The sequence below is a fragment of the Nelumbo nucifera genome, chromosome 1 (assembly GCF_055504915.1).
Source record: "Nelumbo nucifera cultivar China Antique chromosome 1, China Antique-T2T, whole genome shotgun sequence".
NCBI lineage: Eukaryota > Viridiplantae > Streptophyta > Magnoliopsida > Proteales > Nelumbonaceae > Nelumbo > Nelumbo nucifera.
In genome coordinates this window covers 143,955,965-143,977,508 of record NC_142649.1, presented here as the reverse complement: position 1 = coordinate 143,977,508, position 21,544 = coordinate 143,955,965, and the positions used below count along the sequence as shown (strand labels likewise).

Sequence of the window (21,544 nt, the reverse complement as noted above, 5' to 3'; positions counted from 1 at the left end):
CTACCACCATGGCAAAACTTTTATTTTATAGTTGTTAGAGAATATCAATCTATTCAAGGATTTCATCTAACAGCTTAAGCTTTTAGGTTGAATGGTTCTCTGAGATGGTATCAGAGCCACTTTTGACCAAGTGGTCTAGTGTTCGATTCTTATTACCCCCATTATAGTTAATTAAGTTTCAGCACAAGGTATGGGTGGGCCTGTACTTGTTCACACTTCAAGCCCAATGAACTTTCGTGTGAGGGGGCATGTTAAAGAATATCAACCTATTCAAAGACCTCATCTAACAGCTTAAGCTTTTAGGTTAAATGATTCCCTGAGAATAGTAAATACTAACCCATGAACCAAATAACAAACTATAGAAATGTTTGATAGTATACCAAGCTCATTAAGTACTTGGCCAACTGTGAGAACTGCAAATCCAAATCCTAACCAAGTGAAGTAATGAATAGATCACTAATGTTCTTCCCATGACAGAACCAGCTTGTGGTTAATAAAGAAATATTTTGTATTATATCAAGAATTTATATAAATACAAGAATGAACAAAAATAGCACAGTATCCATGCAGGGATTCCGGAATAACACTTATTCTTCACCCCCAACCTCTTCTGGACACACATTCACAGATGACAGACCAGTGACAAGCTAGGCAGGAGTAAAATCTGTTTGCAGTTTTATGCTGTTCTCTAAAGATCAAAGAAGTGATTCTCCTGCTAAATAGAAAGTGGGATACGGTTGTTATTGAGAGTGATTGCTTGAACCTGGTCAATCAGCTAGCGGATCAGAATTCTAATGGAGATGCGGATGTTACATTTTTGCTGCAAGATAGTCTCTCTAAAAAATAAAGGTCTTCATGTTCGTTTCTGTTTTGTTAAGCACTTTAGTAATTCTATCTGCGGCCCATTCCCTTGCTCAGAGAGGCCTATGGGACTGTGGGGACTAGTCAGCTCTTTTCTCTTCATGGCTTATGGCCCTTCTGGGAGCTAGCGGCAATTAGTACTTTGTGGGGAGATTTGCTTCATTGTAATTTTATTGTCAAGATTAGTTCTGCTTTGTAGCTGTAGTTTACTCTATGCTGTTCACATGGCACGGGAGCAAAAGAAAGGAACAATTAGAAGACGAGCACCACTGTGTTATGAAGAACAAATTATATAGTTGAAGGCTTGAAGCAAAGCCATAAATTAACTAAATATTGAAGGGTATACAGAACTTAGCTGAATTTCCAGTGTACAACAGCTAAATAAAGAAGAAACAAATGTACTTGACAAGTTTTTTCTATTGGCCTCAAAATTGGATCCATCCTCTCATTTCTCCATTATTTTATTGGTATACCTATATTCTTCTTCTTGTTACTTCCCCTTAAATTTATTTCATTTTACAAACTATGACGTGGGTAGATGGCAAGAATACCGTAATTTTGGATGTGAACCAAGAGCTTGTTTCAATGCAACATCCAGTCTTGCCCCTTCCCGGAATAACCTATCATATAGTTCACAAACAAACCGTGATAACTCCTGTTCATCATCGTCCACCCAACAACTTGTTCGTTGCTCCCCACTTTTCTCTACGTCACTGTCTTCCCAGTCACTCACCGGACTTACAGGTTCTACATCTTCATCGTCAGCCTCCTCGTCTCCAATTTCAAACCTCCCATTCTCCAAACCAAACTCACCTGGGCCATTAAATGTTGTTGACTGATTCTCCGGAGGTTCACTCGATGGACAAACAACAGCTTTAGCACCAGAGTCTAGAAAGGCTTTCACTAAACTTCGGGTAGGTCCATATGTCCCAGTGCAGACTATGATCCTATCCCTCCATGCTCCAACCTAGAGATTTGACGAAGTCACAAAAAAGAGTAACTTGATGAGTACCAGGAGTAAAATGAGCAAAACATAAGCGAATTCAAGAAATTGTTATTAGTAGGATGGAAGCAACCATTTCTCAATTCAAAGTTCCAAGAAATTTTCTTAAGAAATCTCAAATTTCTCACTGGTGATTCAAATGTGGGTACTTCAGTGTAATTAGATGCCCAGAGGAGGGAAATCAGAGCCTCGACTCATGAACCTCTAAAAAAAACTTAATTCTGGGCTTGATGGCTTTTTATTTGGTAGAATGGGCTTGATGGTTTGATGATTGCAAAGTGCCCAAATGTACTGGACATGCTAAACAGTAACAATGGAGGGCCAAGGTGAAAGAATATATTGGAAATGTAGCAATATACAATGCACCATAATAAGACAAGAAGAAATCAACAAAGCAAATACAAGTATTATACCATCCAACGAACATCTTCAGCTGTTAGGTGCATAGAAGGAACTGTTCTGCGAAACATGTAAGCCCCAATTTCTTGGTCATCTTCCATGACCTTCACATTGCATCATAAGAATAATTAGCTCCATTGCTTACAACAAAAGATGAAATCAGACAACTCAGAAGTAGGTAACAGACAAAAAAGCATACTTGTGTTTGGCGTCCAATATACCGATGGACAACACATCCAACTTGGAAGTAAGGCCTGAATGCAACCAAATCAGCTATAGTAGAGACATTCGCTAAAGCTGATGCATCCCTTCTACTACGACCCCGAATTATTGACGACAAACTAAATTTAACATTCTGTAGAAATCTATCTGCAAGTTCCCCAGGTTCAGCAACCACAAACACATCATTCTGCCAACTGAAAAACCAATATCAAGTGGGCTTAGGACTGAGATTAGAAAATCTCTTGGAAGCAGAATATTTATGCAAAAAAGATACAGAAACTTCACCTCATGATTAAACCAACTGAATCATTTTGAAGAGCCAAATGAATAATGCCCACCTGGGGCAAGTTTTGTAGCTTCTCATGCAATGATCTGACAGGAGAGTTAAGCTGTCGAGGTCCCGAGGGAGATTTTGGTGGTGAGGAAGGTCCCTTTCCACTTTGAAAACCATCCAAACTCAGTGGTGGGACTAAATCAATTCGGCTAATCCTTGGAGGACCAACTTCAGGACTGTATAAAAGCGGGGTTGATGGGAAGCTTCCAGTGAACAAAGGTGATGTAAATGGAGTAGGAAATGTTGTTGCTGGCACTGCCTTTGAGAATCCTGATACTTTGCTCACAAGAGACAATCTTATACCATTACGTGCACAAAATGTCTCCAGAGACCGAGCATGGTGGACAATTCTTCCTGAATCAGGACTATGAGAAGCTTCTACAAGAAGTATCATACGCCTCCAGCCTAAAGAAGGGCTGTTCTCATCTAGCACTGCATCATAGCAGAATGAAGTTACATGTTAAAAACTTTTGGTTGGGAATAAACACTGATAGTGGATGAGGTACACAAACCTACCTGCATTTGAAGCTTTTGTTTTAGGAATTTGCTGCGGCTTAAACTTCTCTGACAATTTCTCTTCATTTTGGTATGGTAAAACCAATCTTTCACATAGACTTTTAAAGGCCTGGGAGTTACTTTGTATGTACTCCTCAGTTGCAGCTTCCAGTTTCAGCCAAACTGCAGGATCTGTCTCATCCAGTTCCATACCACAACGTTCATCAACTGTACAAATGCATTCAAATAACCATTCTCAATTACTCAATCAAAACTTCAAGGGAAGTTTTCAGTCATTAATGAAGATGAACTTTTGACAAGGGAAGACCCTGGCAACTGGATTAATTTGAAACAAACAGAACAAAACTTGTAAAATATATCCATGTAGATCATAGGACGAGAGCATACACAGACTTCACCTGGATTGAATTAAAAATATTGTATTTCAGGGAGCTACTTCACCTGGATTGAATCTATAATATTGTATTTCAGGAAGCATTGGCAGCAAAGTGTTCATTTCTTCTTCCACTCGCTCCACTGAGCATGCACTCTCAATCAAAACTTGTCCAGTATCCAGATAACGCCACCCACCTTTTCGAGGCTGAAAATAGATAATGTAATTACCAAAAAGAGGGAAATAACAGCTACTTTGAAGTTCAACAAAGCAACAATAGAAGAATACTTCATTTCTTATACTAGATGCAAGTGCATCTTACACTACAAATCTGAGATCCCACCTGGACTTACAAATAAGAGATCAACCTGGACAAACACATTACCAGATGTATGGTGTATGATGAACTTGTATCCAGCATAAGAAGATAAAAAGGTGCTTACACCATTGGCATTCCTCAATTTAATAACACCAGAGAAACTCATAATGAATTAATGATATGAAGTCAGCATATATATTGATGGAAAAGCCTTACATTTTTTTTGTTTGTTCAATGCTTCTTTATTTGATGCTATTTAATATTTATTTATCTAAACCATGAACTAACCAAGCTCCCAAATCATTTTATTTCTGATCCCAGCATGTGCAAGTTAAGATGTTGATGATGTCTTGGTCTTCAAATCAATGTTTTGAAACATGGATGCATGACAAAAGGCATTCCACTATTCTAGGGCATAAACCAGGAAACAAGAGGCACAAACCTCCCAAACATGAATTTTTTAATTAATAAGTAATTATAGATAAATAAAATACTTGGACCACCCTGATTTCTATTTATAATATCTTATTATAAAAATGGGCTTCAAGTGTGTTTGTGCCCTTTCTACCAATGTTTTAAAACATGGAGGTGTTGACGTGAGGTGTTCAACCACTTAGAGGTGTGAAGCATAGTTCAGAACGTAAGAAGTGTAAGCCTCCCAAACCGAGGCTTAAGAGGAGGGGGATGAGGAGTAAGAAGATTGTTGAGTTTTGGGCTGATATTACTTGTTTTTATTTACATAACATAGTTGGGGAGTTATTAGTTTACTTTGAAGTTAAGAGTGCTTAGTCAGTTCTTACAAGTAGCCGACTTACTAAGGGCATACTTGTCTTTGTACCCTCTTTTATTTGTGAGTATATAATCTAATGAAAGGAGCGGCCAAACCTAATTTTGGCTTCTCCCATTCTCTTCTATCTCTCTTCTCTTTCTTTCTCAATTGAAACATTTTCTTCTCTTTCTTTTCTTCTTTCTTTTACAGTTTTTATATCAAAACAGGTCACCCCAACTTTTCTACTTGGTATCGGGGCCAGTTTAAAGAGTTTTTGAGCTGCTCCATCATGCAGCCCTAGATCGGCCAACTGTATGATGAGGTAAAGGGCTGATCAAAAACTTCAAGTAAACCCAGTTTTTGGATTTTTTTTTTTTTTGGTGGATTTGCAAATTCCTTGTAGCTGGTCTAGGGTTTAACACCAAAATCAGGAAGAAATGGAGAAAGGGGGAGAGCCCTGATTTTAGTAGGACTCTTCAATTTTGACCTAGGAAGTGGCACTCTAGTTTTCTAGGCTTCCTTGAAGTTTTCTGAAGAGGGTGGTTCAAGTCCCAGCCTTTTTGGAAGTCTCTAGAGAGAGCAGCAGCCTCTTCTCTCTCTTCTCCCGCTTCTACGAAAAAGGGAATTTTGGAAGGAGGGGCTTCTAGGGTACTAGGAAGGTGTTTGAGATTTCTAAAGGAGATAAACACCTTTCTTTTCATCTCAAATTGAATCTATTCTAGGAGTTATGGAGGGCTGTAGAGTTGAAAACAAATTTGCAGGTGAAATGGGATCTGGGAGAGGAGGTGTTGGAGACCTCTTCGGGGCCAGGATCATCACTGCAGTTAAGTTGGATAGTACAAACTACTTAGAATGGTTACAATCTGCAAAGATAGCCATTGGTGCTCGTGGGAAATTGGGGTATGTCACCGATGAGGAAAAGAAGCCTGAAACTAACCACTCCCAATGGGTATAGGAGAACTACATGGTGATGACTTAGCTGTGCAATTCCATGTTACCCCATATAAGTAAGAACCTTTTATGGGCTAACACAACTAAGGAGATTTGGGATGGAGTAGTAGAAACCTATTCATAGAATGAGAATGCTGCTAGAGCCTACAAATTGAGAAACCATGTGATTGCTACTAGGCACGGAGAAACCAGTTGAGAAACCTTACGTAACCCCTACAGGTAAGGGGGAACCTCCTTGGATCATAGACTCAGGAGCCTCAGAACATATGGCCAACATTTCCACCATTTCCTCCTCATACCACCTTTGTTCTGGCAGAGATAGAGTTTCCACAACAAATGGATCACATGTTCTCATTGCTAGGAAAGGGTCTGTTAGAATAACCGATACCATTGCCCTACCTAATGTCCTTCATGTTCCTAGACTGAGCACTAATCTTTTATCTGTTAGTAGTTTGATAAAGAATTTGAACTGTTATAATAATTTTTTCTCCTGGTCATTGTGTTTGGTAAGATCTGGAATCAAAGAGGACTATTGGGAGTGGTCATGAGATGAATGGAATCTATCTTCTTGATGTGCTTCCCAGTCATCAGTCATCATGTTAGTAGGAGCATTGAGTCAGAGTCAGTGGGTCAAATTATGCTTTGGCATAATCGGTTAGGGCATTTGTCTTTTACTCCTTTGCGTTTTTTGTTTCCCAAATTGTTTGAGTCTGTCAGTTGGTCCAGCTTGGAGACATTCCTTTAAAGAAAGTAATAAAAGATGTTTTATTTTTTATATTGTTCATACTGATGTGTGGGGGCCATACTATGTTTCCTCTATGGGTGGCCATTGGTATTTTCTTCTGTTTGTGGATGATTATTCTCGATACTCTTGGATATATTTGATGAGGTACCGTCTTTGGTTCAACAATTCCATCAGATAGTGCTGACGCAGTTTGGAGTACATGTGAAAGTGTTTAGATCAATCGATGCCAAGGAATACTTTTAAAAAGAAAACTTGGCATCATACCTATTGGAGCATGGTGTAGTCCATCAGAGGAGTTGTACATACACCCCACAACAGAATGGTGTAGCAGAAAGAAAGAACAAGCATATTGTGGAAGTAGCAAGAAGCATGACGTTGAGCTTTATTGTTTCAGTTCGTTTTTGGGGTGATGCAGTTCTTACAACATCTTTCCTGATTAATCGGGTGCCTTCTTGTGTCCTTGGATATAGCACTCCATTCAGCCTTCTTTTTCTTGAGGGGGAAACGTTCCATATTCCTCTAAGGGTGTTTGGATGTGTATGCATTGTCCATGTTCTTGGTCCTCACCTCTTAAAGTTGAATCCTAAGGTGAAGAAGTGTGTTTTCCTTGGGTATGCAGGAAATCAGAAGGAGTATTATTGTTATGATCCAGTCTCCAGGAGTCGGTATGTTACTATAGATGTTACCTTTTTTGAGCTCACACCTTTTTTCTCAAGGGTTCCTCTCAGGGGGAGTGTTTTGGAGAAGTGAGCAATCTATACCACTTCCTATTCCAGTTCCTTTGTCCACTCCAATGTTCGACCTTCCTATGTCACCCACTTTGCCACCTCCATTGCGCACTGTCTCTTAGTGTTTTACACGATAGCGCCTACGACAACGACAACACAGGGAGGTTAATTCAACAGTAGAGGAACCACATCACTCCCTATTGGCTCATCATGTTAGTAGGAGCATTTAGTCAGAGTCAGTGGGTCAAATTATGCTTTGGCATAATCGGTTAGGGCATTTGTCTTTTACTCCTTTGCGTTTTTTGTTTCCCAAATTGTTTGAGTCTGTCAGTTGGTCCAGCTTGGAGACATTCCTTTAAAGAAAGTAATAAAAGATGTTTTATTTTTTATATTGTTCATACTGATGTGTGGGGGCCATACTATGTTTCCTCTATGGGTGGCCATTGGTATTTTCTTCTGTTTGTGGATGATTATTCTCGATACTCTTGGATATATTTGATGAGGTACCGTCTTTGGTTCAACAATTCCATCAGATGGTGCTGACGCAGTTTGGAGTACATGTGAAAGTGTTTAGATCAATCGATGCCAAGGAATACTTTTAAAAAGAAAACTTGGCATCATACCTATTGGAGCATGGTGTAGTCCATCAGAGGAGTTGTACATACACCCCACAACAGAATGGTGTAGCAGAAAGAAAGAACAAGCATATTGTGGAAGTAGCAAGAAGCATGACGTTGAGCTTTATTGTTTCAGTTCGTTTTTGGGGTGATGCAGTTCTTACAACATCTTTCCTGATTAATCGGGTGCCTTCTTGTGTCCTTGGATATAGCACTCCATTCAGCCTTCTTTTTCTTGAGGGGGAGACGTTCCATATTCCTCTAAGGGTGTTTGGATGTGTATGCATTGTCCATGTTCTTGGTCCTCACCTCTTAAAGTTGAATCCTAAGGTGAAGAAGTGTGTTTTCCTTGGGTATGCAGGAAATCAGAAGGGGTATTATTGTTATGATCCAGTCTCCAGGAGTCGGTATGTTACTATAGATGTTACCTTTTTTGAGCTCACACCTTTTTTCTCAAGGGTTCCTCTCAGGGGAAGTGTTTTGGAGAAGTGAGCAATCTATACCACTTCCTATTCCAGTTCCTTTGTCCACTCCAGTGTTCGACCTTCCTATGTCACCCACTTTGCCACCTCCATTGCGCACTGTCTCTTAGTGTTTTACACGATAGCGCCTACGACAACGACAACACAGGGAGGTTAATTCAACAGTAGAGGAACCACATCACTCCCTATTGGCTCATCAGAGATTCCAAGTTCAACTGACACAGACCCAGATATGTCCTCTGATGGTTTAGTTCTTATTGATATACCCCTGCTCCTAACACCATTGCAAATGACTTTGATCTCCCTATCGCACTCAGAAAAGGAAAAAGGAAGTGTGCTGCTCATTGCATCTCACACTATCTTTCCTACAATGGATTATCTCCTTCCTACCGAGCCTTCCTTTCATCCCTTGACTCTGTGTCTATACCCAAGAGTGTTAGTAAGGCTCTCTCCAAACCTGAGTGGAAGACAACAATGCAGGAGGGTACACTCAAACTTATGGCATAGATTACTTGGAAACTTTTGCACCTGTGGAAAAGATGAGCTCAGTCCGGATTCTTCTATCACTAGCAGCTACATAGTCTTGGCCACTCTTCCAACTTGATGTGAAGAATTTTCTCAATGGGGACTTGCAAGAGGAGGTGTATATGGATCTTCCAGTTGGCTTCTACAATGATGTAAAAAAAGAAAAGGTATGCAAGTTGAAGAAATCTCTATATGGTTTGAAACAATCACCCAAAGCTTGGTTTGACAGGTTTAGAAGTGCAGTGGTTGTATTTGGCTATACTCAAACTCAATCTAATCACACTCTTTTTGTGAAAAGGAGGGGCTCACTGGTGTCAGTTTTGATAGTGTATGTAGATGACATTGTAGTCACAAGAAATGATCTAAGCTAGATTGATACCTTAAAGAAGAACCTACACAAAGAGTTTGAGATTAAGGATCTTGGGGAGCTAAAGTACTTTTTGGGCATTGAGGTGGCAAGGTCCAAGCATGGGATCTTTATCTCACAAAGGAAGTATGTTCTAGATCTACTACAGGAGACAGGAAAACTTGGGGCAAGGGTAGTTGATACACCTATTGATCAGAACTACAGAATAAATGCTTTAGAGGGTGAACCAGTGAAGGATGTTGGAAGGTATCAGAGGTTAATGAGATGGTTGCTATACTTATGTATGACACGACTAGACATCTCTTATGCAGTGAATGTGGTGAGTCAATACATGCATGCCTCACGAGTTCAGCATTGGAAGGCTATTGACAGGATACTTTTTTATTTGAAGGGGCACCCAATTAGAGGCATATTGTTTGCTGACCATGGACAGTTGAAGTTAGAAACTTACACAGATGTTGATTGGGTAGGTTGTCTAGATGACAGGAGATCTACATCAAGGGTTTGCACTCTTGTTGGAGGTAATCTAGTTTCATGGAAGAGTAAGAAACAGACAATTGTGGCAAGGTCAAGTGCAGAAGCTGAATACAAAGCTATGGCACATGGTGTTTCAGAGCTCCTTTGGATCCATTCCTTGTTAGGGGAGATTGGAGTTGAGGCCGAAGAACCTATGATACTATATTGTGACAATCAAGCAGCAATTAACATTGCCCACAACCCAGTTCGGCATGATACGATGAAGCATATAGAAGTGGATAGACACTTTATAAGGGAAAGGGTTACATCCGGAGAAGTTTGCTTACCATATGTTGCATCTGCCTTGCAGCTTGCTAATGTTCTCACAAAAGGTGTTGCAAGAAACAAGCTGGAGCATGATCTACGCAAGTTGGGAATGTGTGACATTTATTCCCAACTTGAGGGGGAGTGTTGAGTTTTGGGCTAATATTACTTGTTTTTATTTACATAACATAGTTAGGGAGTTATTGGGCCTTAGGCCCATTAGTTTATTTTTAAGTTAAGAATGCTTATTTAGTTCTTACAAGTAGCCGACTTACTAAGGGCATACTTGTCTTTGTACCCTCTTTTATTTGTGAGCATATAATCTAATGAAAGAGGCAGCTAGAATTAATTTTGGCTTCTCCCATTCTCTTCCATCTCTCTTCTCTTTCTTTCTCAGCTAAAACCTTTGTTTCTCTTTCTTTCTCAGCTAAAACTTTTGTTTCTCTTTCTTTTCTTCTTTCTTTTACAGTTTTTATATCAAAACAGGTCATCCAAACTTTTCTACTAGATGAAGGACCTCATTTCCTTCCTTTCCTTTTTCTTTTCTTTCTTCTCTTTTTTTTTTCTTCTCTTTCTTTCTTTTTCTTTCTCTTCCCTTTCTCTTCCCTTTCTTTCCCTTTCCTTTCCTTTCCTTTCTTTTTCTCTTTCTTTTTTTTTTGTCTTTTTGTGTGAGGCATACACCTCTAGCACGCCTCATGAAAAAGGCATATGAGGTGTACACTTCTTGCACCTAAGGCATACGCCTTAGGGTGTTTTGGGGGCACCTCGCCTAGAGGCATGACTCCAGGCATACACCTTTTAAAACATTACATGCCTCCACATGTTTTCTTAGCGCTTACCATAAATAGGCATATGCCTCCAACGCCTTTTAAAACACTTGTTTGAGTTTAAAAGAATTACAATGATGTAAATCATAAATATGGCAACTGTTTTGAGGTTCAGATTTGCTCCACTAATATTTTACTTATCAAAAAAAACTTGCTCCACTAATAGAAAGGAACTCGTGCCCCCCATTTGGACTGCAAACCAATTTACCACATGGAAGACTCCTTGATCCTTAGACTTCTTCACTAACTATAAGGCCATTCTTAATGCTAAAATCTAGAAAGGAATTTTATTTTTCTTCTTTTTTCATAGATCCAATTAATGACTCAGATAAGACAACAATGTACAAAAAACGCCAAAATAAGGGATTCTTTCCCTTTATAGTTATAAGTTCTTACTTAAAAGGGCACAAGTGGTCAGTTCTAGTTTGCATGGAACTTAGAGCCTGTTCGTTTGCTCTGAAGTCTGCCATCTGAAAGTGTAATAATTCCATTAAGAGGTATATTGGTATTGGTGAACTTTTCTTTCCTCTGAACTCTGAATGCAGAGAATGTTGTTCTGAATTCTGAAAACTATCAAATATCCATTTTGACCCCATATATGAGAGTTTTTGTTTGCCTTTTTGGGGGTATCATTGAAAAACAAAAAATTGTATGATTGCACTTTAAGAGTTAAGAGATAAGAGGAAACGAACAACCAATTTTCTCTTAAAGTTAAAAGATTCCTCTTAAGAGATAAGAGTTAAGAGGAAACGAAAAGGCGCTTAATCTTTTTCTTTCCTTCTGTTGAATGAGGTTTAATGCAAAAAGGAAACATAAGAAAATGAAAAAGAAATAAAGGAAAAGAAAATTAACCTAATATTAAATAGAAAATACAAAATTTTAATCCATAAAATACAGATATAGAATCTCAGAAACCTCTGAACTTTATTCATTTGCAAAAGAGATGAGAAACTAGATTCCACATGTAGAATTTTTTCTTCACGGAATAATACCAAAAAAAAAGTTTCCAAAGTAGAAGAAATTCTGAAGTTACCTTTGTTGGGACAGAACCACATCCAATGGATACCAAACAGTCAATTCTTGTATCAGGCCATAGAAGTTGTGCTTCTCTAATGGCGAAAATAGTGGGATTATTTGCTACAATTGCACCATCTTGCCAGCGGTTTACATCTGAAAATAAAAAAGGTTTAGAATAAGAAAGAACTAATCTTGCACTATGATAGGCCCTCAATTAACCTTACGTATGCCAGGAAGAGGAAAGGTCAACAATCGGCTAAGGGGGGAAAATAATTGAACAATTAATCACATGGGGGCAATTATAGCTGCAGGGAATAAGGAGAGTCTTGAGGCATTTATAGCTATGTCAGTTAGGAATAAGAGTGTTGGGCATTTATAATTTGGCCAGCTGGGCATTTATTGAGGGAGTCAGTTATGCTGTGAGAAGAGTATAAGAAGGGGCTTTGGGGGATGGGGGAGGGAGGCTTTTGTGGAGTGAAGAATACTGTGAGTGATTGGGAGAGCCAGTGGTCTCTCGAAGAACCGACCAACTGTTAATGTTCTTCTTTTCATCTGAATGAATACCAGTTTCTTTGTTGATGTTCGAGTTGTGTGAATTCTGCTGTGAATCTGAAAATTGTGTGTAAAGTTTCTGGGACATAACAGTGGTATTAGAGCTCGTCTTTCCTCGGCCATGGTGACAGGTAAGGAAGTGGCATCGCAGGTGGAGGGTTTCGAAGAACGTTTGACTTCTCTGCATTCTGAATTTCGTGGGGAGATGGATAGCTTACGCAATGAGATTCTGCGTCTCGATCCAGAAAAGGTAGCAGCTGGACTTTCGAAGATCTCGTCTCTGGAAGGAGGCATTCAAGAGCTGGTAAGACATTTTGATCTATTGCTTCAGCAACAGACCTTTTCAGCTCCTTTGTCTACAACTAACATTGCTCCTCCTTTAGTCGCATCAAGTCATGCGGCTGACAAAGGGAAGAGTGCAGCTTTTTTGACGTCTTCTTCAATGTCGGTGTCAGATCATACTTCTGATTCACTTCCTCGGAAGTTGGAGTTACCTATTTTTTATGGGGAAAATCCAGACGGCTGGCTTTTTCGTGCGGAGCGCTATTTTGAGATTAATGGATTTTTTCCGGCAGGGCGTCTGCGAGCTGCAGTTGTCTGTTTAGAGGGCAATGCATTGGCGTGGTATTACCAGGAAGTTGGCCGGCGACCTTTTCGTGGTTGGACAGAATTAAAAGAGCTTCTCCTTGAACGTTTCCGATCGACTCAGGAGGGTAATTTACAGGAGCAACTCTTCTCGTTACATCAGTCTTCTACTGTTAAGGGATATCGTCGCCAATTCGAGGTGCTCTCCGCTCCCTTACATGACCTTCTGGAATCAATCCTTGAAGCAGCATTTGTTAATGGGTTGCACAACCCTTTCCTGAACGGTGCCATGAAGTGGGGTGACTGGTATAGAACTAAAGACTTGGTACTTAAGGGCTCTAATTGGATTGTCAATGAAATGAAGAAATCTGGTCTTCGAGGCCGTGGTGGAGCTGCTTTTCCATCTGGCCTGAAGTGGTCTTTCATGCCAAAAGTATCTGATGGCTGTCCTTCTTATCTTGTTGTCAATGCTGATGAGAGTGAGCCAGGAACATGTAAGGACAGAGAAATTATGCGCCATGATCCACATAAACTACTAGAGGGTTGCCTGATTGCAGGGGTTGGTATGCGGGCCACTGCTGCTTATATCCACATAAGGGGAGAGTATGTAAATGAGCAGAAAAACCTTGAGAAGGCAAGGAGGGAAGCTTATCAAGCTGGACTTTTGGGAAAAAATGCATGTGGATCCAGATACGATTTTGATGTTCATATCCACTATGGAGCTGATGCTTACATTTGTGGAGAAGAGACGGCATTGTTGGAAAGCCTTGAAGGAAAACAAGGAAAACCAAGGTTGAAGCCTCCTTTTCCAGCTAATGCAGGGCTATATGGATGTCCAACAACTGTTACAAATGTTGAAACTGTGGCTGTTTTCCCCACCATTTTAAGGCGTGGTCCTGAATGGTTTGCTAGTTTTGGCAGGAAGAACAATTCTGGGACAAAGCTATTCTGTTTCTCAGGCCACGTGAATAAGCCTTGTACAGTTGAAGGGGAGATGAGTATTCCCTTGAAGGAGCTGATAGAGAGGCACTGTGGAGGAGTTAGAGGTGGATGGGATAATTTGCTTACAGTGATACTAGGGGGTTCTTCTGTTCCACTGATTCCAAAGCACATATGTGATGATGTGTTGATGGATTATGATGTTATGGTCCCGCGCGTAGGATCCCATCACGGGTCGGCCCACGGTGCGAAAGCCCTGCTTTTCCTTGCACATTCCCTTGCGTGCAGACCCTATTGCGGCAATCGCGTGGGTGATTTGTCCAAGAGATCACCCGAACTCTCCTAATGGGTGATTTGTCCAAGAGATCACCCGAACTCTCCTTACTCTCTTTCTTGACTGCAGAAACTGAATGCTTTATTTCAATTCGTAGCTCCTTAAATAGGAGATTACAGAAGAGAATTCCTTGTTGGATTCGGCTAGGCTAGGGTAATCCAACTCAAACTAAAACTCCTAATTTCCTACTCAAACTAAAACTCATAACTCTTACTTAAGAAGATAAAATAAGATGAGGATAAGATAAGGGATAAGGGATAAGATAAGTTGGCGGCGAGTTGGCTTGACGTGTCCAAATAAGGGTGGGCCCACCCCTATGAGCTGTCGTGTGGGCCCCGCTCTGCTGTTGCTGCTGCCGGGTGCGTGCGCGCGGCTCATGGTGCCGCTGCCGCGCGGTGCGTGCGCGCAGTGCTGCTGCCGCGCAGTGCGTGCGTGCGACTCATGGTGCCATTGCCGTGCGGTGCCGGGCGTATGCGCAGTGCGTGCTGCCGTGCAGTGCGTGCGGTGCGCGCTGCGTGCCATGGTGCCGGTGCCGGGCGTGTGCGCGGTGCATGCTGCCGTGCGGTGCGGCCAGGCGGTGTCTGCTGCTGTGCGGCCTGTTGTGCGTGCTGCTGCCTATGACTGCGCCGCAGTGCGCTGCCGAATGGTGTGACCATAACATATGATGCACTCAAGGCTGTCCAAACGGGTTTAGGGACAGCTGCTGTAATTGTGATGGTCAAGTCAATTGATATTGTGGATGCAATTGCTAGGCTCTCTTACTTCTATAAGCATGAAAGTTGTGGGCAGTGCACACCATGCAGGGAGGGGACAGGTTGGCTGTGGATGACCATGGAGAGGCTGAAGGTTGGAAACGTGAAGCTGGAGGAAATAGGCATGCTTCAAGAGGTGACAAAGCAGACACACCATCTGTGCATTGGGCGATGCTGCTGCTTGGCCTGTGCAGGGACATATCAGTGCGCGGTGTACGTCCATCCACTATGCCTGGAGTTACTGGTTTGGAAGTGCTTATTCATTGGCAGGGCCTGCCTGATTTTGAAGATTCTTGGGAGCCTTTTGACTTACTTCGAGACCAATTTCCTCATTTTAACCTTGGGGACAAGGTTAGACTTTGGGCAGCGGGAATTGATAGGCCCCCAATTAACCTTACATATGCCAGGAAGAGGAAAGGTCAACAATCGGCTAAGGGGGGGAAATAATTGAACAATTAATCACATGGGGGCAATTATAGCTGCAGGGAATAAGGAGAGTCTTGAGGCATTTATAGCTATGTCGGTTAGGAATAAGAAGAGTGTTGGGCATTTATAACTTGGCCAGTTGGGCATTTATTGAGGGAGTCAGTTATGCTGTGAGAAGAGTATAAGAAGGGGCTTTGGGGGATGGGGGAGGTAGGCTTTTGTAGAGTGAAGAATACTGTGAGTGATTGGGAAAGCCGGCGGTCTCTTGAAGAACCGACCAACTGTTAATGTTCTTCTTTTCATCTGAATGAATACCAGTTTCTTTGTTGATGTTCGAGTTGTGTGAATTCTGCTGTGAGTCTGAAAATTGTGTGTAAAGTTTCTGGGACATAACACACTTTCATGAACACGGTGAAACAAAGGTTCAGGGGATATTTTGGGGGCATGGAGGCAAATAAGCAGAGCAAGTGAACAGTATAAAGGTGAAGAAAATACCATCAGAGAAATCATCAAGGTAATACGGAGCAGCAGATGATGCTCTTATAGCCTGCCATATTTGATACCTACAACTTCCAATGAAAGCATTGCGCTTCAACCCAACTTGAGCTCCAGTAGCAGCTACTCCAATACCACTGATGGCTGGACTTTCTCCTGTTGCTAAAGTTATCTCTGGTGTGCCAGCAGGATACTACAGTTAAAAATGATGAAACTGTTAATCCCTTTCTAACTTTACGTATAAAAAGTTTATAAATTTGAAAAAGGGGAAGAACTGAGAATATCATGGCTTGAACCTGATAGTTTCGGAACAGAAAAGGCTGTGCTGGCATCATGCTGACCAAAGTTGATACAACAAATACTTTAGGGGTGCCCTTTAAGGCTGATTCTATTAAAAGGTCACCATCTTCATCTTTACACATTTCCTTCAACAATCTCTCAAACTGATCTGCACTGTGCTGTAAGACAATTCATGGTAAGATGACCTATTTTCAGGCGTGGAGAACTTGTACACCTCAAGCTTTTTTATTTACATATAACATAAGGAACTTGTAAAAAATAAAATAAAAAATAAGAGACATCAATTAAGTACCAAATCATGTAAAATCTCATAGCCCTTGCAGATTTGCAGAATACCACTGAGAAAATAAAATAAATTAATTTTCCATTGGAGAAGACAAATTTCAGTTTCTTGATGGATATCTAATTTTCTTTTGAGAAATACGACACTCTATCATCCAGTTTGAATCCTCAGAACTGATAATATAATGGGATTTTCAAACATAGAGAAAATCCTATTAAAGCATAAGAAAATAGAGGTATATGATTGAGTTCCTAGGAAGTGCAAGAAAGAAGAAATACACAAATAGCCCATACTTTTGATCCATGAACAACAACTCTATAGCTCTGTGATGAACTTTTGTAAAGCTGATCCAACTTTTCTCTCCAAGTTGCTGCTTCATTGTCCTTTGGGATAGGCTCAGCAAACACAAGTTTACCTAGAAATACATGCCTGGAATGTCAGAAAGTAGTTAAAGAAAAATGAGCAAACCACATTCCATGGTGCAATGTAATGCCCCTACCAAGGTTCTTATATATTTCTTCACACTGGTCCAATGTCATCAGTTTGATTCCAAGGGCAATAGCAAGCATGCCGCCAGTGGATGTCCCACATATGAGGTCAAACATCTCATGTATACGCCTTCCAGTTCCTTGTTCAATTTGTTTGAGAATTTGCACAGTTGCCAGACCTTTCATGCCACCCCCATCCATTGAAAGTATGCGCAGTCCTTGCTTTGCAATCTGCCTCGCTCTTATTGCTCGCCGCAGAATCTCATTCTCTCCTAAATGGGAAGGAAACAAACAATATTAGGCTATTCCAAGTAACTTGGAACACTAAGAGATGTGAGATACAAGAAACAGACCAAGAATAGCCAAAGCACGGGCTGCAGCTTTATTCACACGTGGCTCAGGTGTAACTGTTAAACGTACTAGAAGCTCCCGCAAACTTTCAGAAGTAACTAGAATGCGGCGATTCTCCAAACAGAAGGCTAAGTTACCAACAGCAAAAAGAGCTAACCTTTGCACCTGATGAAGAATAACAGTTGAATAATTATAACAAAATCATGTAATAAGAGATACATAATGAGGAAAATGGTATGTATACATATTATGACACAGAAGCTTTAGGAAACAACAAAAGGGAAACAATCTTGAACAGTTTCTAACAAGTTTAAGTATATGTGTCTAATTTAGTTCATGTAAGCATACAATATGTAAAAAGTGCACTTAGCACAAGCTGCTCTACATGAAAAATTATCTTCATTATATACAAATAATGGTAGAAAACAAGAGGTATATAATAAATTGAGGTATGGTATTCTTTAACACATGAAAATGTTTTTGTTTCTTCTTTTTTTTTGAGAAAAAGGTGACTTTCATTTATAGATCAAAAGAGGGGAGAGGGATGTACAAATCCGGATTCAGTCCTCACAAAATTTGTACTTACACCATACTAACAACACTTACAGCCCTGCATTGGGAACATCTCCCCATGGATGAAAAAATATATGGAGATATTCCAATTGCACAGCTGTAAGTGTTGTGAGAACGGTGTGAGTACTGAATCTGGTCTCGGAATGTACATGAAGGATAAATCCCATGTGGCATGGACAAATTATGGTAAAAGAAGTGTCTTGTTGCATGGGATGAGAGTGAGAGACCAAGGAAAACAAGAGATGTACAAATAATGATTGAAAATAAGAGATATAAGCTATAAATTGAGTGATGGCATGCATTGAACACATGAAAATTAATTGCCATGTGAGATTAATTGCATAGCATAAGACAAGAGTGAAAAATCCAAGGAAAACAGGAACCAAAGATTAAAACATAATTAAAATAGACTTGCCTCTATGTTTTTATGAGCACAAAGCACTTTCAGTGATTTCAAAACATCCTTGGTCAACATCTTTTGAGCTACAGTATCAGAAGTAAAGGCTAAATTGACAACAACTTGCAACACAGAAATTACTTCTTCTGGGATCATGGACCTTAGGACAATTTCAATGGGCTGCATGATGTCAGACTTCATCAATTGCATTGCTACAGATACATCTGCAGCAAGAGATGATAAAGCAAAGCATGCTTGTTCAACCTGCCACAGATCAGCCACCCAGGAGTGAATCAATACAATATATAAAAGGATGAATAAAGACAGATCCAACTGATTAGAGCTTAAGGCTAGCTACCTACCACATGACGATTGTCACTGCTTATCATACTTATAAGTTGCCGAACTGCATTCTCATCTTTACCAACAAATATTCGGTTTCCATGGTCTTGCATAATTTTGGATAGAGCAGATGCTAGTAAAGGGTGATGACAAGAGGAAAAGCGAAATATAAGAGAGAAGAAGGCACTAAGTTTGTGTCTTGATGCAACAAAATAAGAACTGTTCTCCATCTGCAACCATCAAAGTACTTTTTTATCAAGAAGAATTTAAGAAGTCTAAGCAAGTCTCACTAGTAATGCTGCATCACCTATTACCTCGATTTGCACATTCACAGATTTTAAATTATCATCAGCCTCAATCCGGATGTTTGCAAGAGACAAATGACGGAGTTTGTGCAAGGGCAAGATTTCTGGTAAGAATTCAAGGGGATTACCAAATAGCCTAAGAACACGTAGCTCAGCCATAGCCCTGCCATTAAACTGAAGATAAACATCAGGCAAAAATAGGAAATTCCTGACCCTATAAGAACCATTAAACTAATATATAGAGAAACAAAAATAAGGCTGTATCGAAACTGCTGATGGATAATTGAATGACCTGAAATCAAGAAGTGGTCGGACCAGTTTGTTGTGTTCCAATGATAATTCCACCAGTCCAACACATTGCCTGAGCTCTACTGCTTGTAGGTATCAAATAGGATCAGGAAAATGGATAAATTTTATGCATGTAGAAAAGTAAGCAGCATTTACATCAGAAAAATGTTTACCAGGTACAGAGACCAGCATATTGTAGTCAACTCTGAGAACTTTTAAATTTTTCATTTCACCAAGCTCTGGTGGCAGAAGTGGCAACTTATTGTTATCAAGATATAGCTTCTCAAGGAGTGGAAGTCGAGTTATTTCTACAGGCAGCACCTGATTAAGGGTTCAAAAACAAAAAGTACCATAAGCTGATAGGTTTGATCACATCTTACTCATCCAAAAAGAAAAGAACCGTTGACTAAACCTGCCAAAAACAATCAGTGGGATTGAAACATTCAAGCATCCACCTCTTCTTCTTCTTTTTCCTTTTTTATTTGTGTGTGTGTGTTGGGGGGGGCTATGATTGTAAAAGTGATTAAACCTTTTACATCAAGGAACAATTGATGGTGCCACCAAAGGGGCAGTGAAACATTCGAAGACTGCATCCACATTTTATAACAGAAATTTAACCATATGAATCATGAAAGTTTTCGAGAAGAAAACCCTCAGTATTATCGACTGAAGCACTTAGTTTAGAACTTTAAACCTCATTGTATGCCGAAAGTCCAAAACAAAACAACCGAACATCAAAACAGCAAAATTCAAGCAAAACCATCAAACTGAATGTCAAATCGGTAAAACCATATAGCAAAAGTAGAAGAAACTAGACAACAATTAAGTTTCATATTCTCCTCTACCAAAAAACCATGACTTCAAAATGCAAGAAGTTTCGAATTGCATATTGAAGAGAATGAAAATCAAAATTGTCACGTTTATTGCGAGATCCGGTGAGATTAACTCACTGACAAACTGCATCCACAGAGGCGTAGTACAGTGACATTCTTCCAGTGCTCTGCATAACCACATGAACCATCTTCGATTCCCGAAGAAGGCCCCAAATTGGACCGCAGCAACCGCGTAAGAACTCCGATCCCATCGTTCTGCTGCCCCGACCCAACCGTCTTGGACATGGTAATCACTCGGAGAGGCTCTCTCCGCTTCACGACCTTCATATCGACACCTACATTTTCTTCTTCCTGATGAAACTGAAGAACAACGGACTCCTGGGGCGGCGGAAGAGCAACCATGAGCTGAGATTGAAGCCTAAGAGCGACCTGGTCTTCATCATCTCCTGCAGACCAATCTAGCTCAATCCGAGATCCTACCTCCTCTTCGGAAGAAGAAGACGATGATAATGATGCAGAAGAGGAAGAAGAGAACCGAGATGGATCGCCGACAATATCATTCTCGCCGTAATTCAACGTGAGGTGGAAGATTTCAGAGGGACGCTTCCATCCCAATCCCCATGACATATTTATGAGATCTTTAGCGTCCTGCCGAAACGATGTCGTTTGATGAATCTGGAGAATAATTGCAAGTAGTGTTCTGTATGAATTAAAGGTCAATAACGGCGGGTGAGATGAAACACATATCAATCAAATGCCATATTCATCCACCCTAAACAACACTTGGTGAAACTCCTCTGCTTTTCTTTCTGTATGGATTTAGATTTACTGTTATGTGATTCTTAGGGTTTTGTAGATGTGAATTTGATTCGAGAATTGTGGGGATTACAGTTGAGATTTTGATAGAAGAATGATATAAATGGCGGGAGAAGAAAAGTATTACGTATAGCGCCCTCTCCCTCTCGCGGTCTCGCCTCTCGGCTCCTCGCCTTTATTTTTCCTTTTTTGCTTGGCTTTTCCGGGTTTCAGACTTTTCTAGTACAGGGCCAACGAAGAAAAGAGGTTACTGGAGACGTGGGACTTAAATGACAAAACTGCCCTTATGATCAATGTACCGGGTTTCTAAATTCGAAACCAAAATTTAGAAAAATCGAAATTTTCGGTTATTTCAATTTAAATCGAATTTTAATAATATATATTCTATTATATATATTATAACATATAATATATATTATATATTATGAAATCAAATTTTAGTATATTATACATTCATATATATAAATCTATAATATATTATATATTATCTATTACATATTATATATTACATATAATAATAAAAAGTTTGGTTAATTCAGTTAACCAAATTTCTAATTCTAAAAACTGAAAACCGAATTAATCGAACCGATTTAACCAAAAACCGAAAAAACCAAAACCAAAATTTTCGGTTTTAACCGAATAGTACTCAC

At 40.1% G+C, this 21,544-nt stretch overlaps 1 protein-coding gene and 1 pseudogene across 3 annotated transcripts; one reads left to right on the top strand and one right to left on the bottom strand.

Annotated features, from left to right (window-relative positions):
- Window positions 1–1,156: 1,156 nt before the first annotated feature.
- LOC104610890 (phospholipase A I-like protein) lies at window positions 1,157–21,098 on the bottom strand. 2 transcript variants are annotated; one of them, XM_010277727.3, is made up of 18 exons: window positions 20,196–21,098; window positions 19,419–19,566; window positions 19,250–19,328; window positions 18,967–19,120; window positions 18,673–18,882; window positions 18,329–18,574; window positions 17,343–17,505; window positions 17,001–17,261; window positions 16,795–16,916; window positions 16,215–16,376; window positions 15,919–16,111; window positions 11,852–11,988; window positions 3,777–3,915; window positions 3,336–3,542; window positions 2,771–3,251; window positions 2,463–2,679; window positions 2,278–2,367; window positions 1,157–1,828 (listed from the first exon to the last, which is right to left on the bottom strand). In XM_010277727.3, exons 1-18 carry the CDS (start codon window positions 20,703–20,705, stop codon window positions 1,385–1,387), a joined length of 3,963 nt encoding a protein of 1,320 aa, XP_010276029.1. In that variant the 5' UTR covers window positions 20,706–21,098; the 3' UTR covers window positions 1,157–1,384. The 2 variants fall into 2 exon arrangements, with proteins under 2 accessions (XP_010276029.1, XP_010276030.1); XM_010277728.3 differs by having other exon boundaries at window positions 18,967–19,131; window positions 20,196–21,089.
- Window positions 12,358–15,428, top strand: LOC104610889 (NADH dehydrogenase [ubiquinone] flavoprotein 1, mitochondrial-like; annotated as a pseudogene). The gene is made up of 2 exons (XR_016080322.1): window positions 12,358–14,107; window positions 14,906–15,428. The product of XR_016080322.1 is annotated as an NADH dehydrogenase [ubiquinone] flavoprotein 1, mitochondrial-like (transcript).
- Window positions 21,099–21,544: the final 446 nt, after the last annotated feature.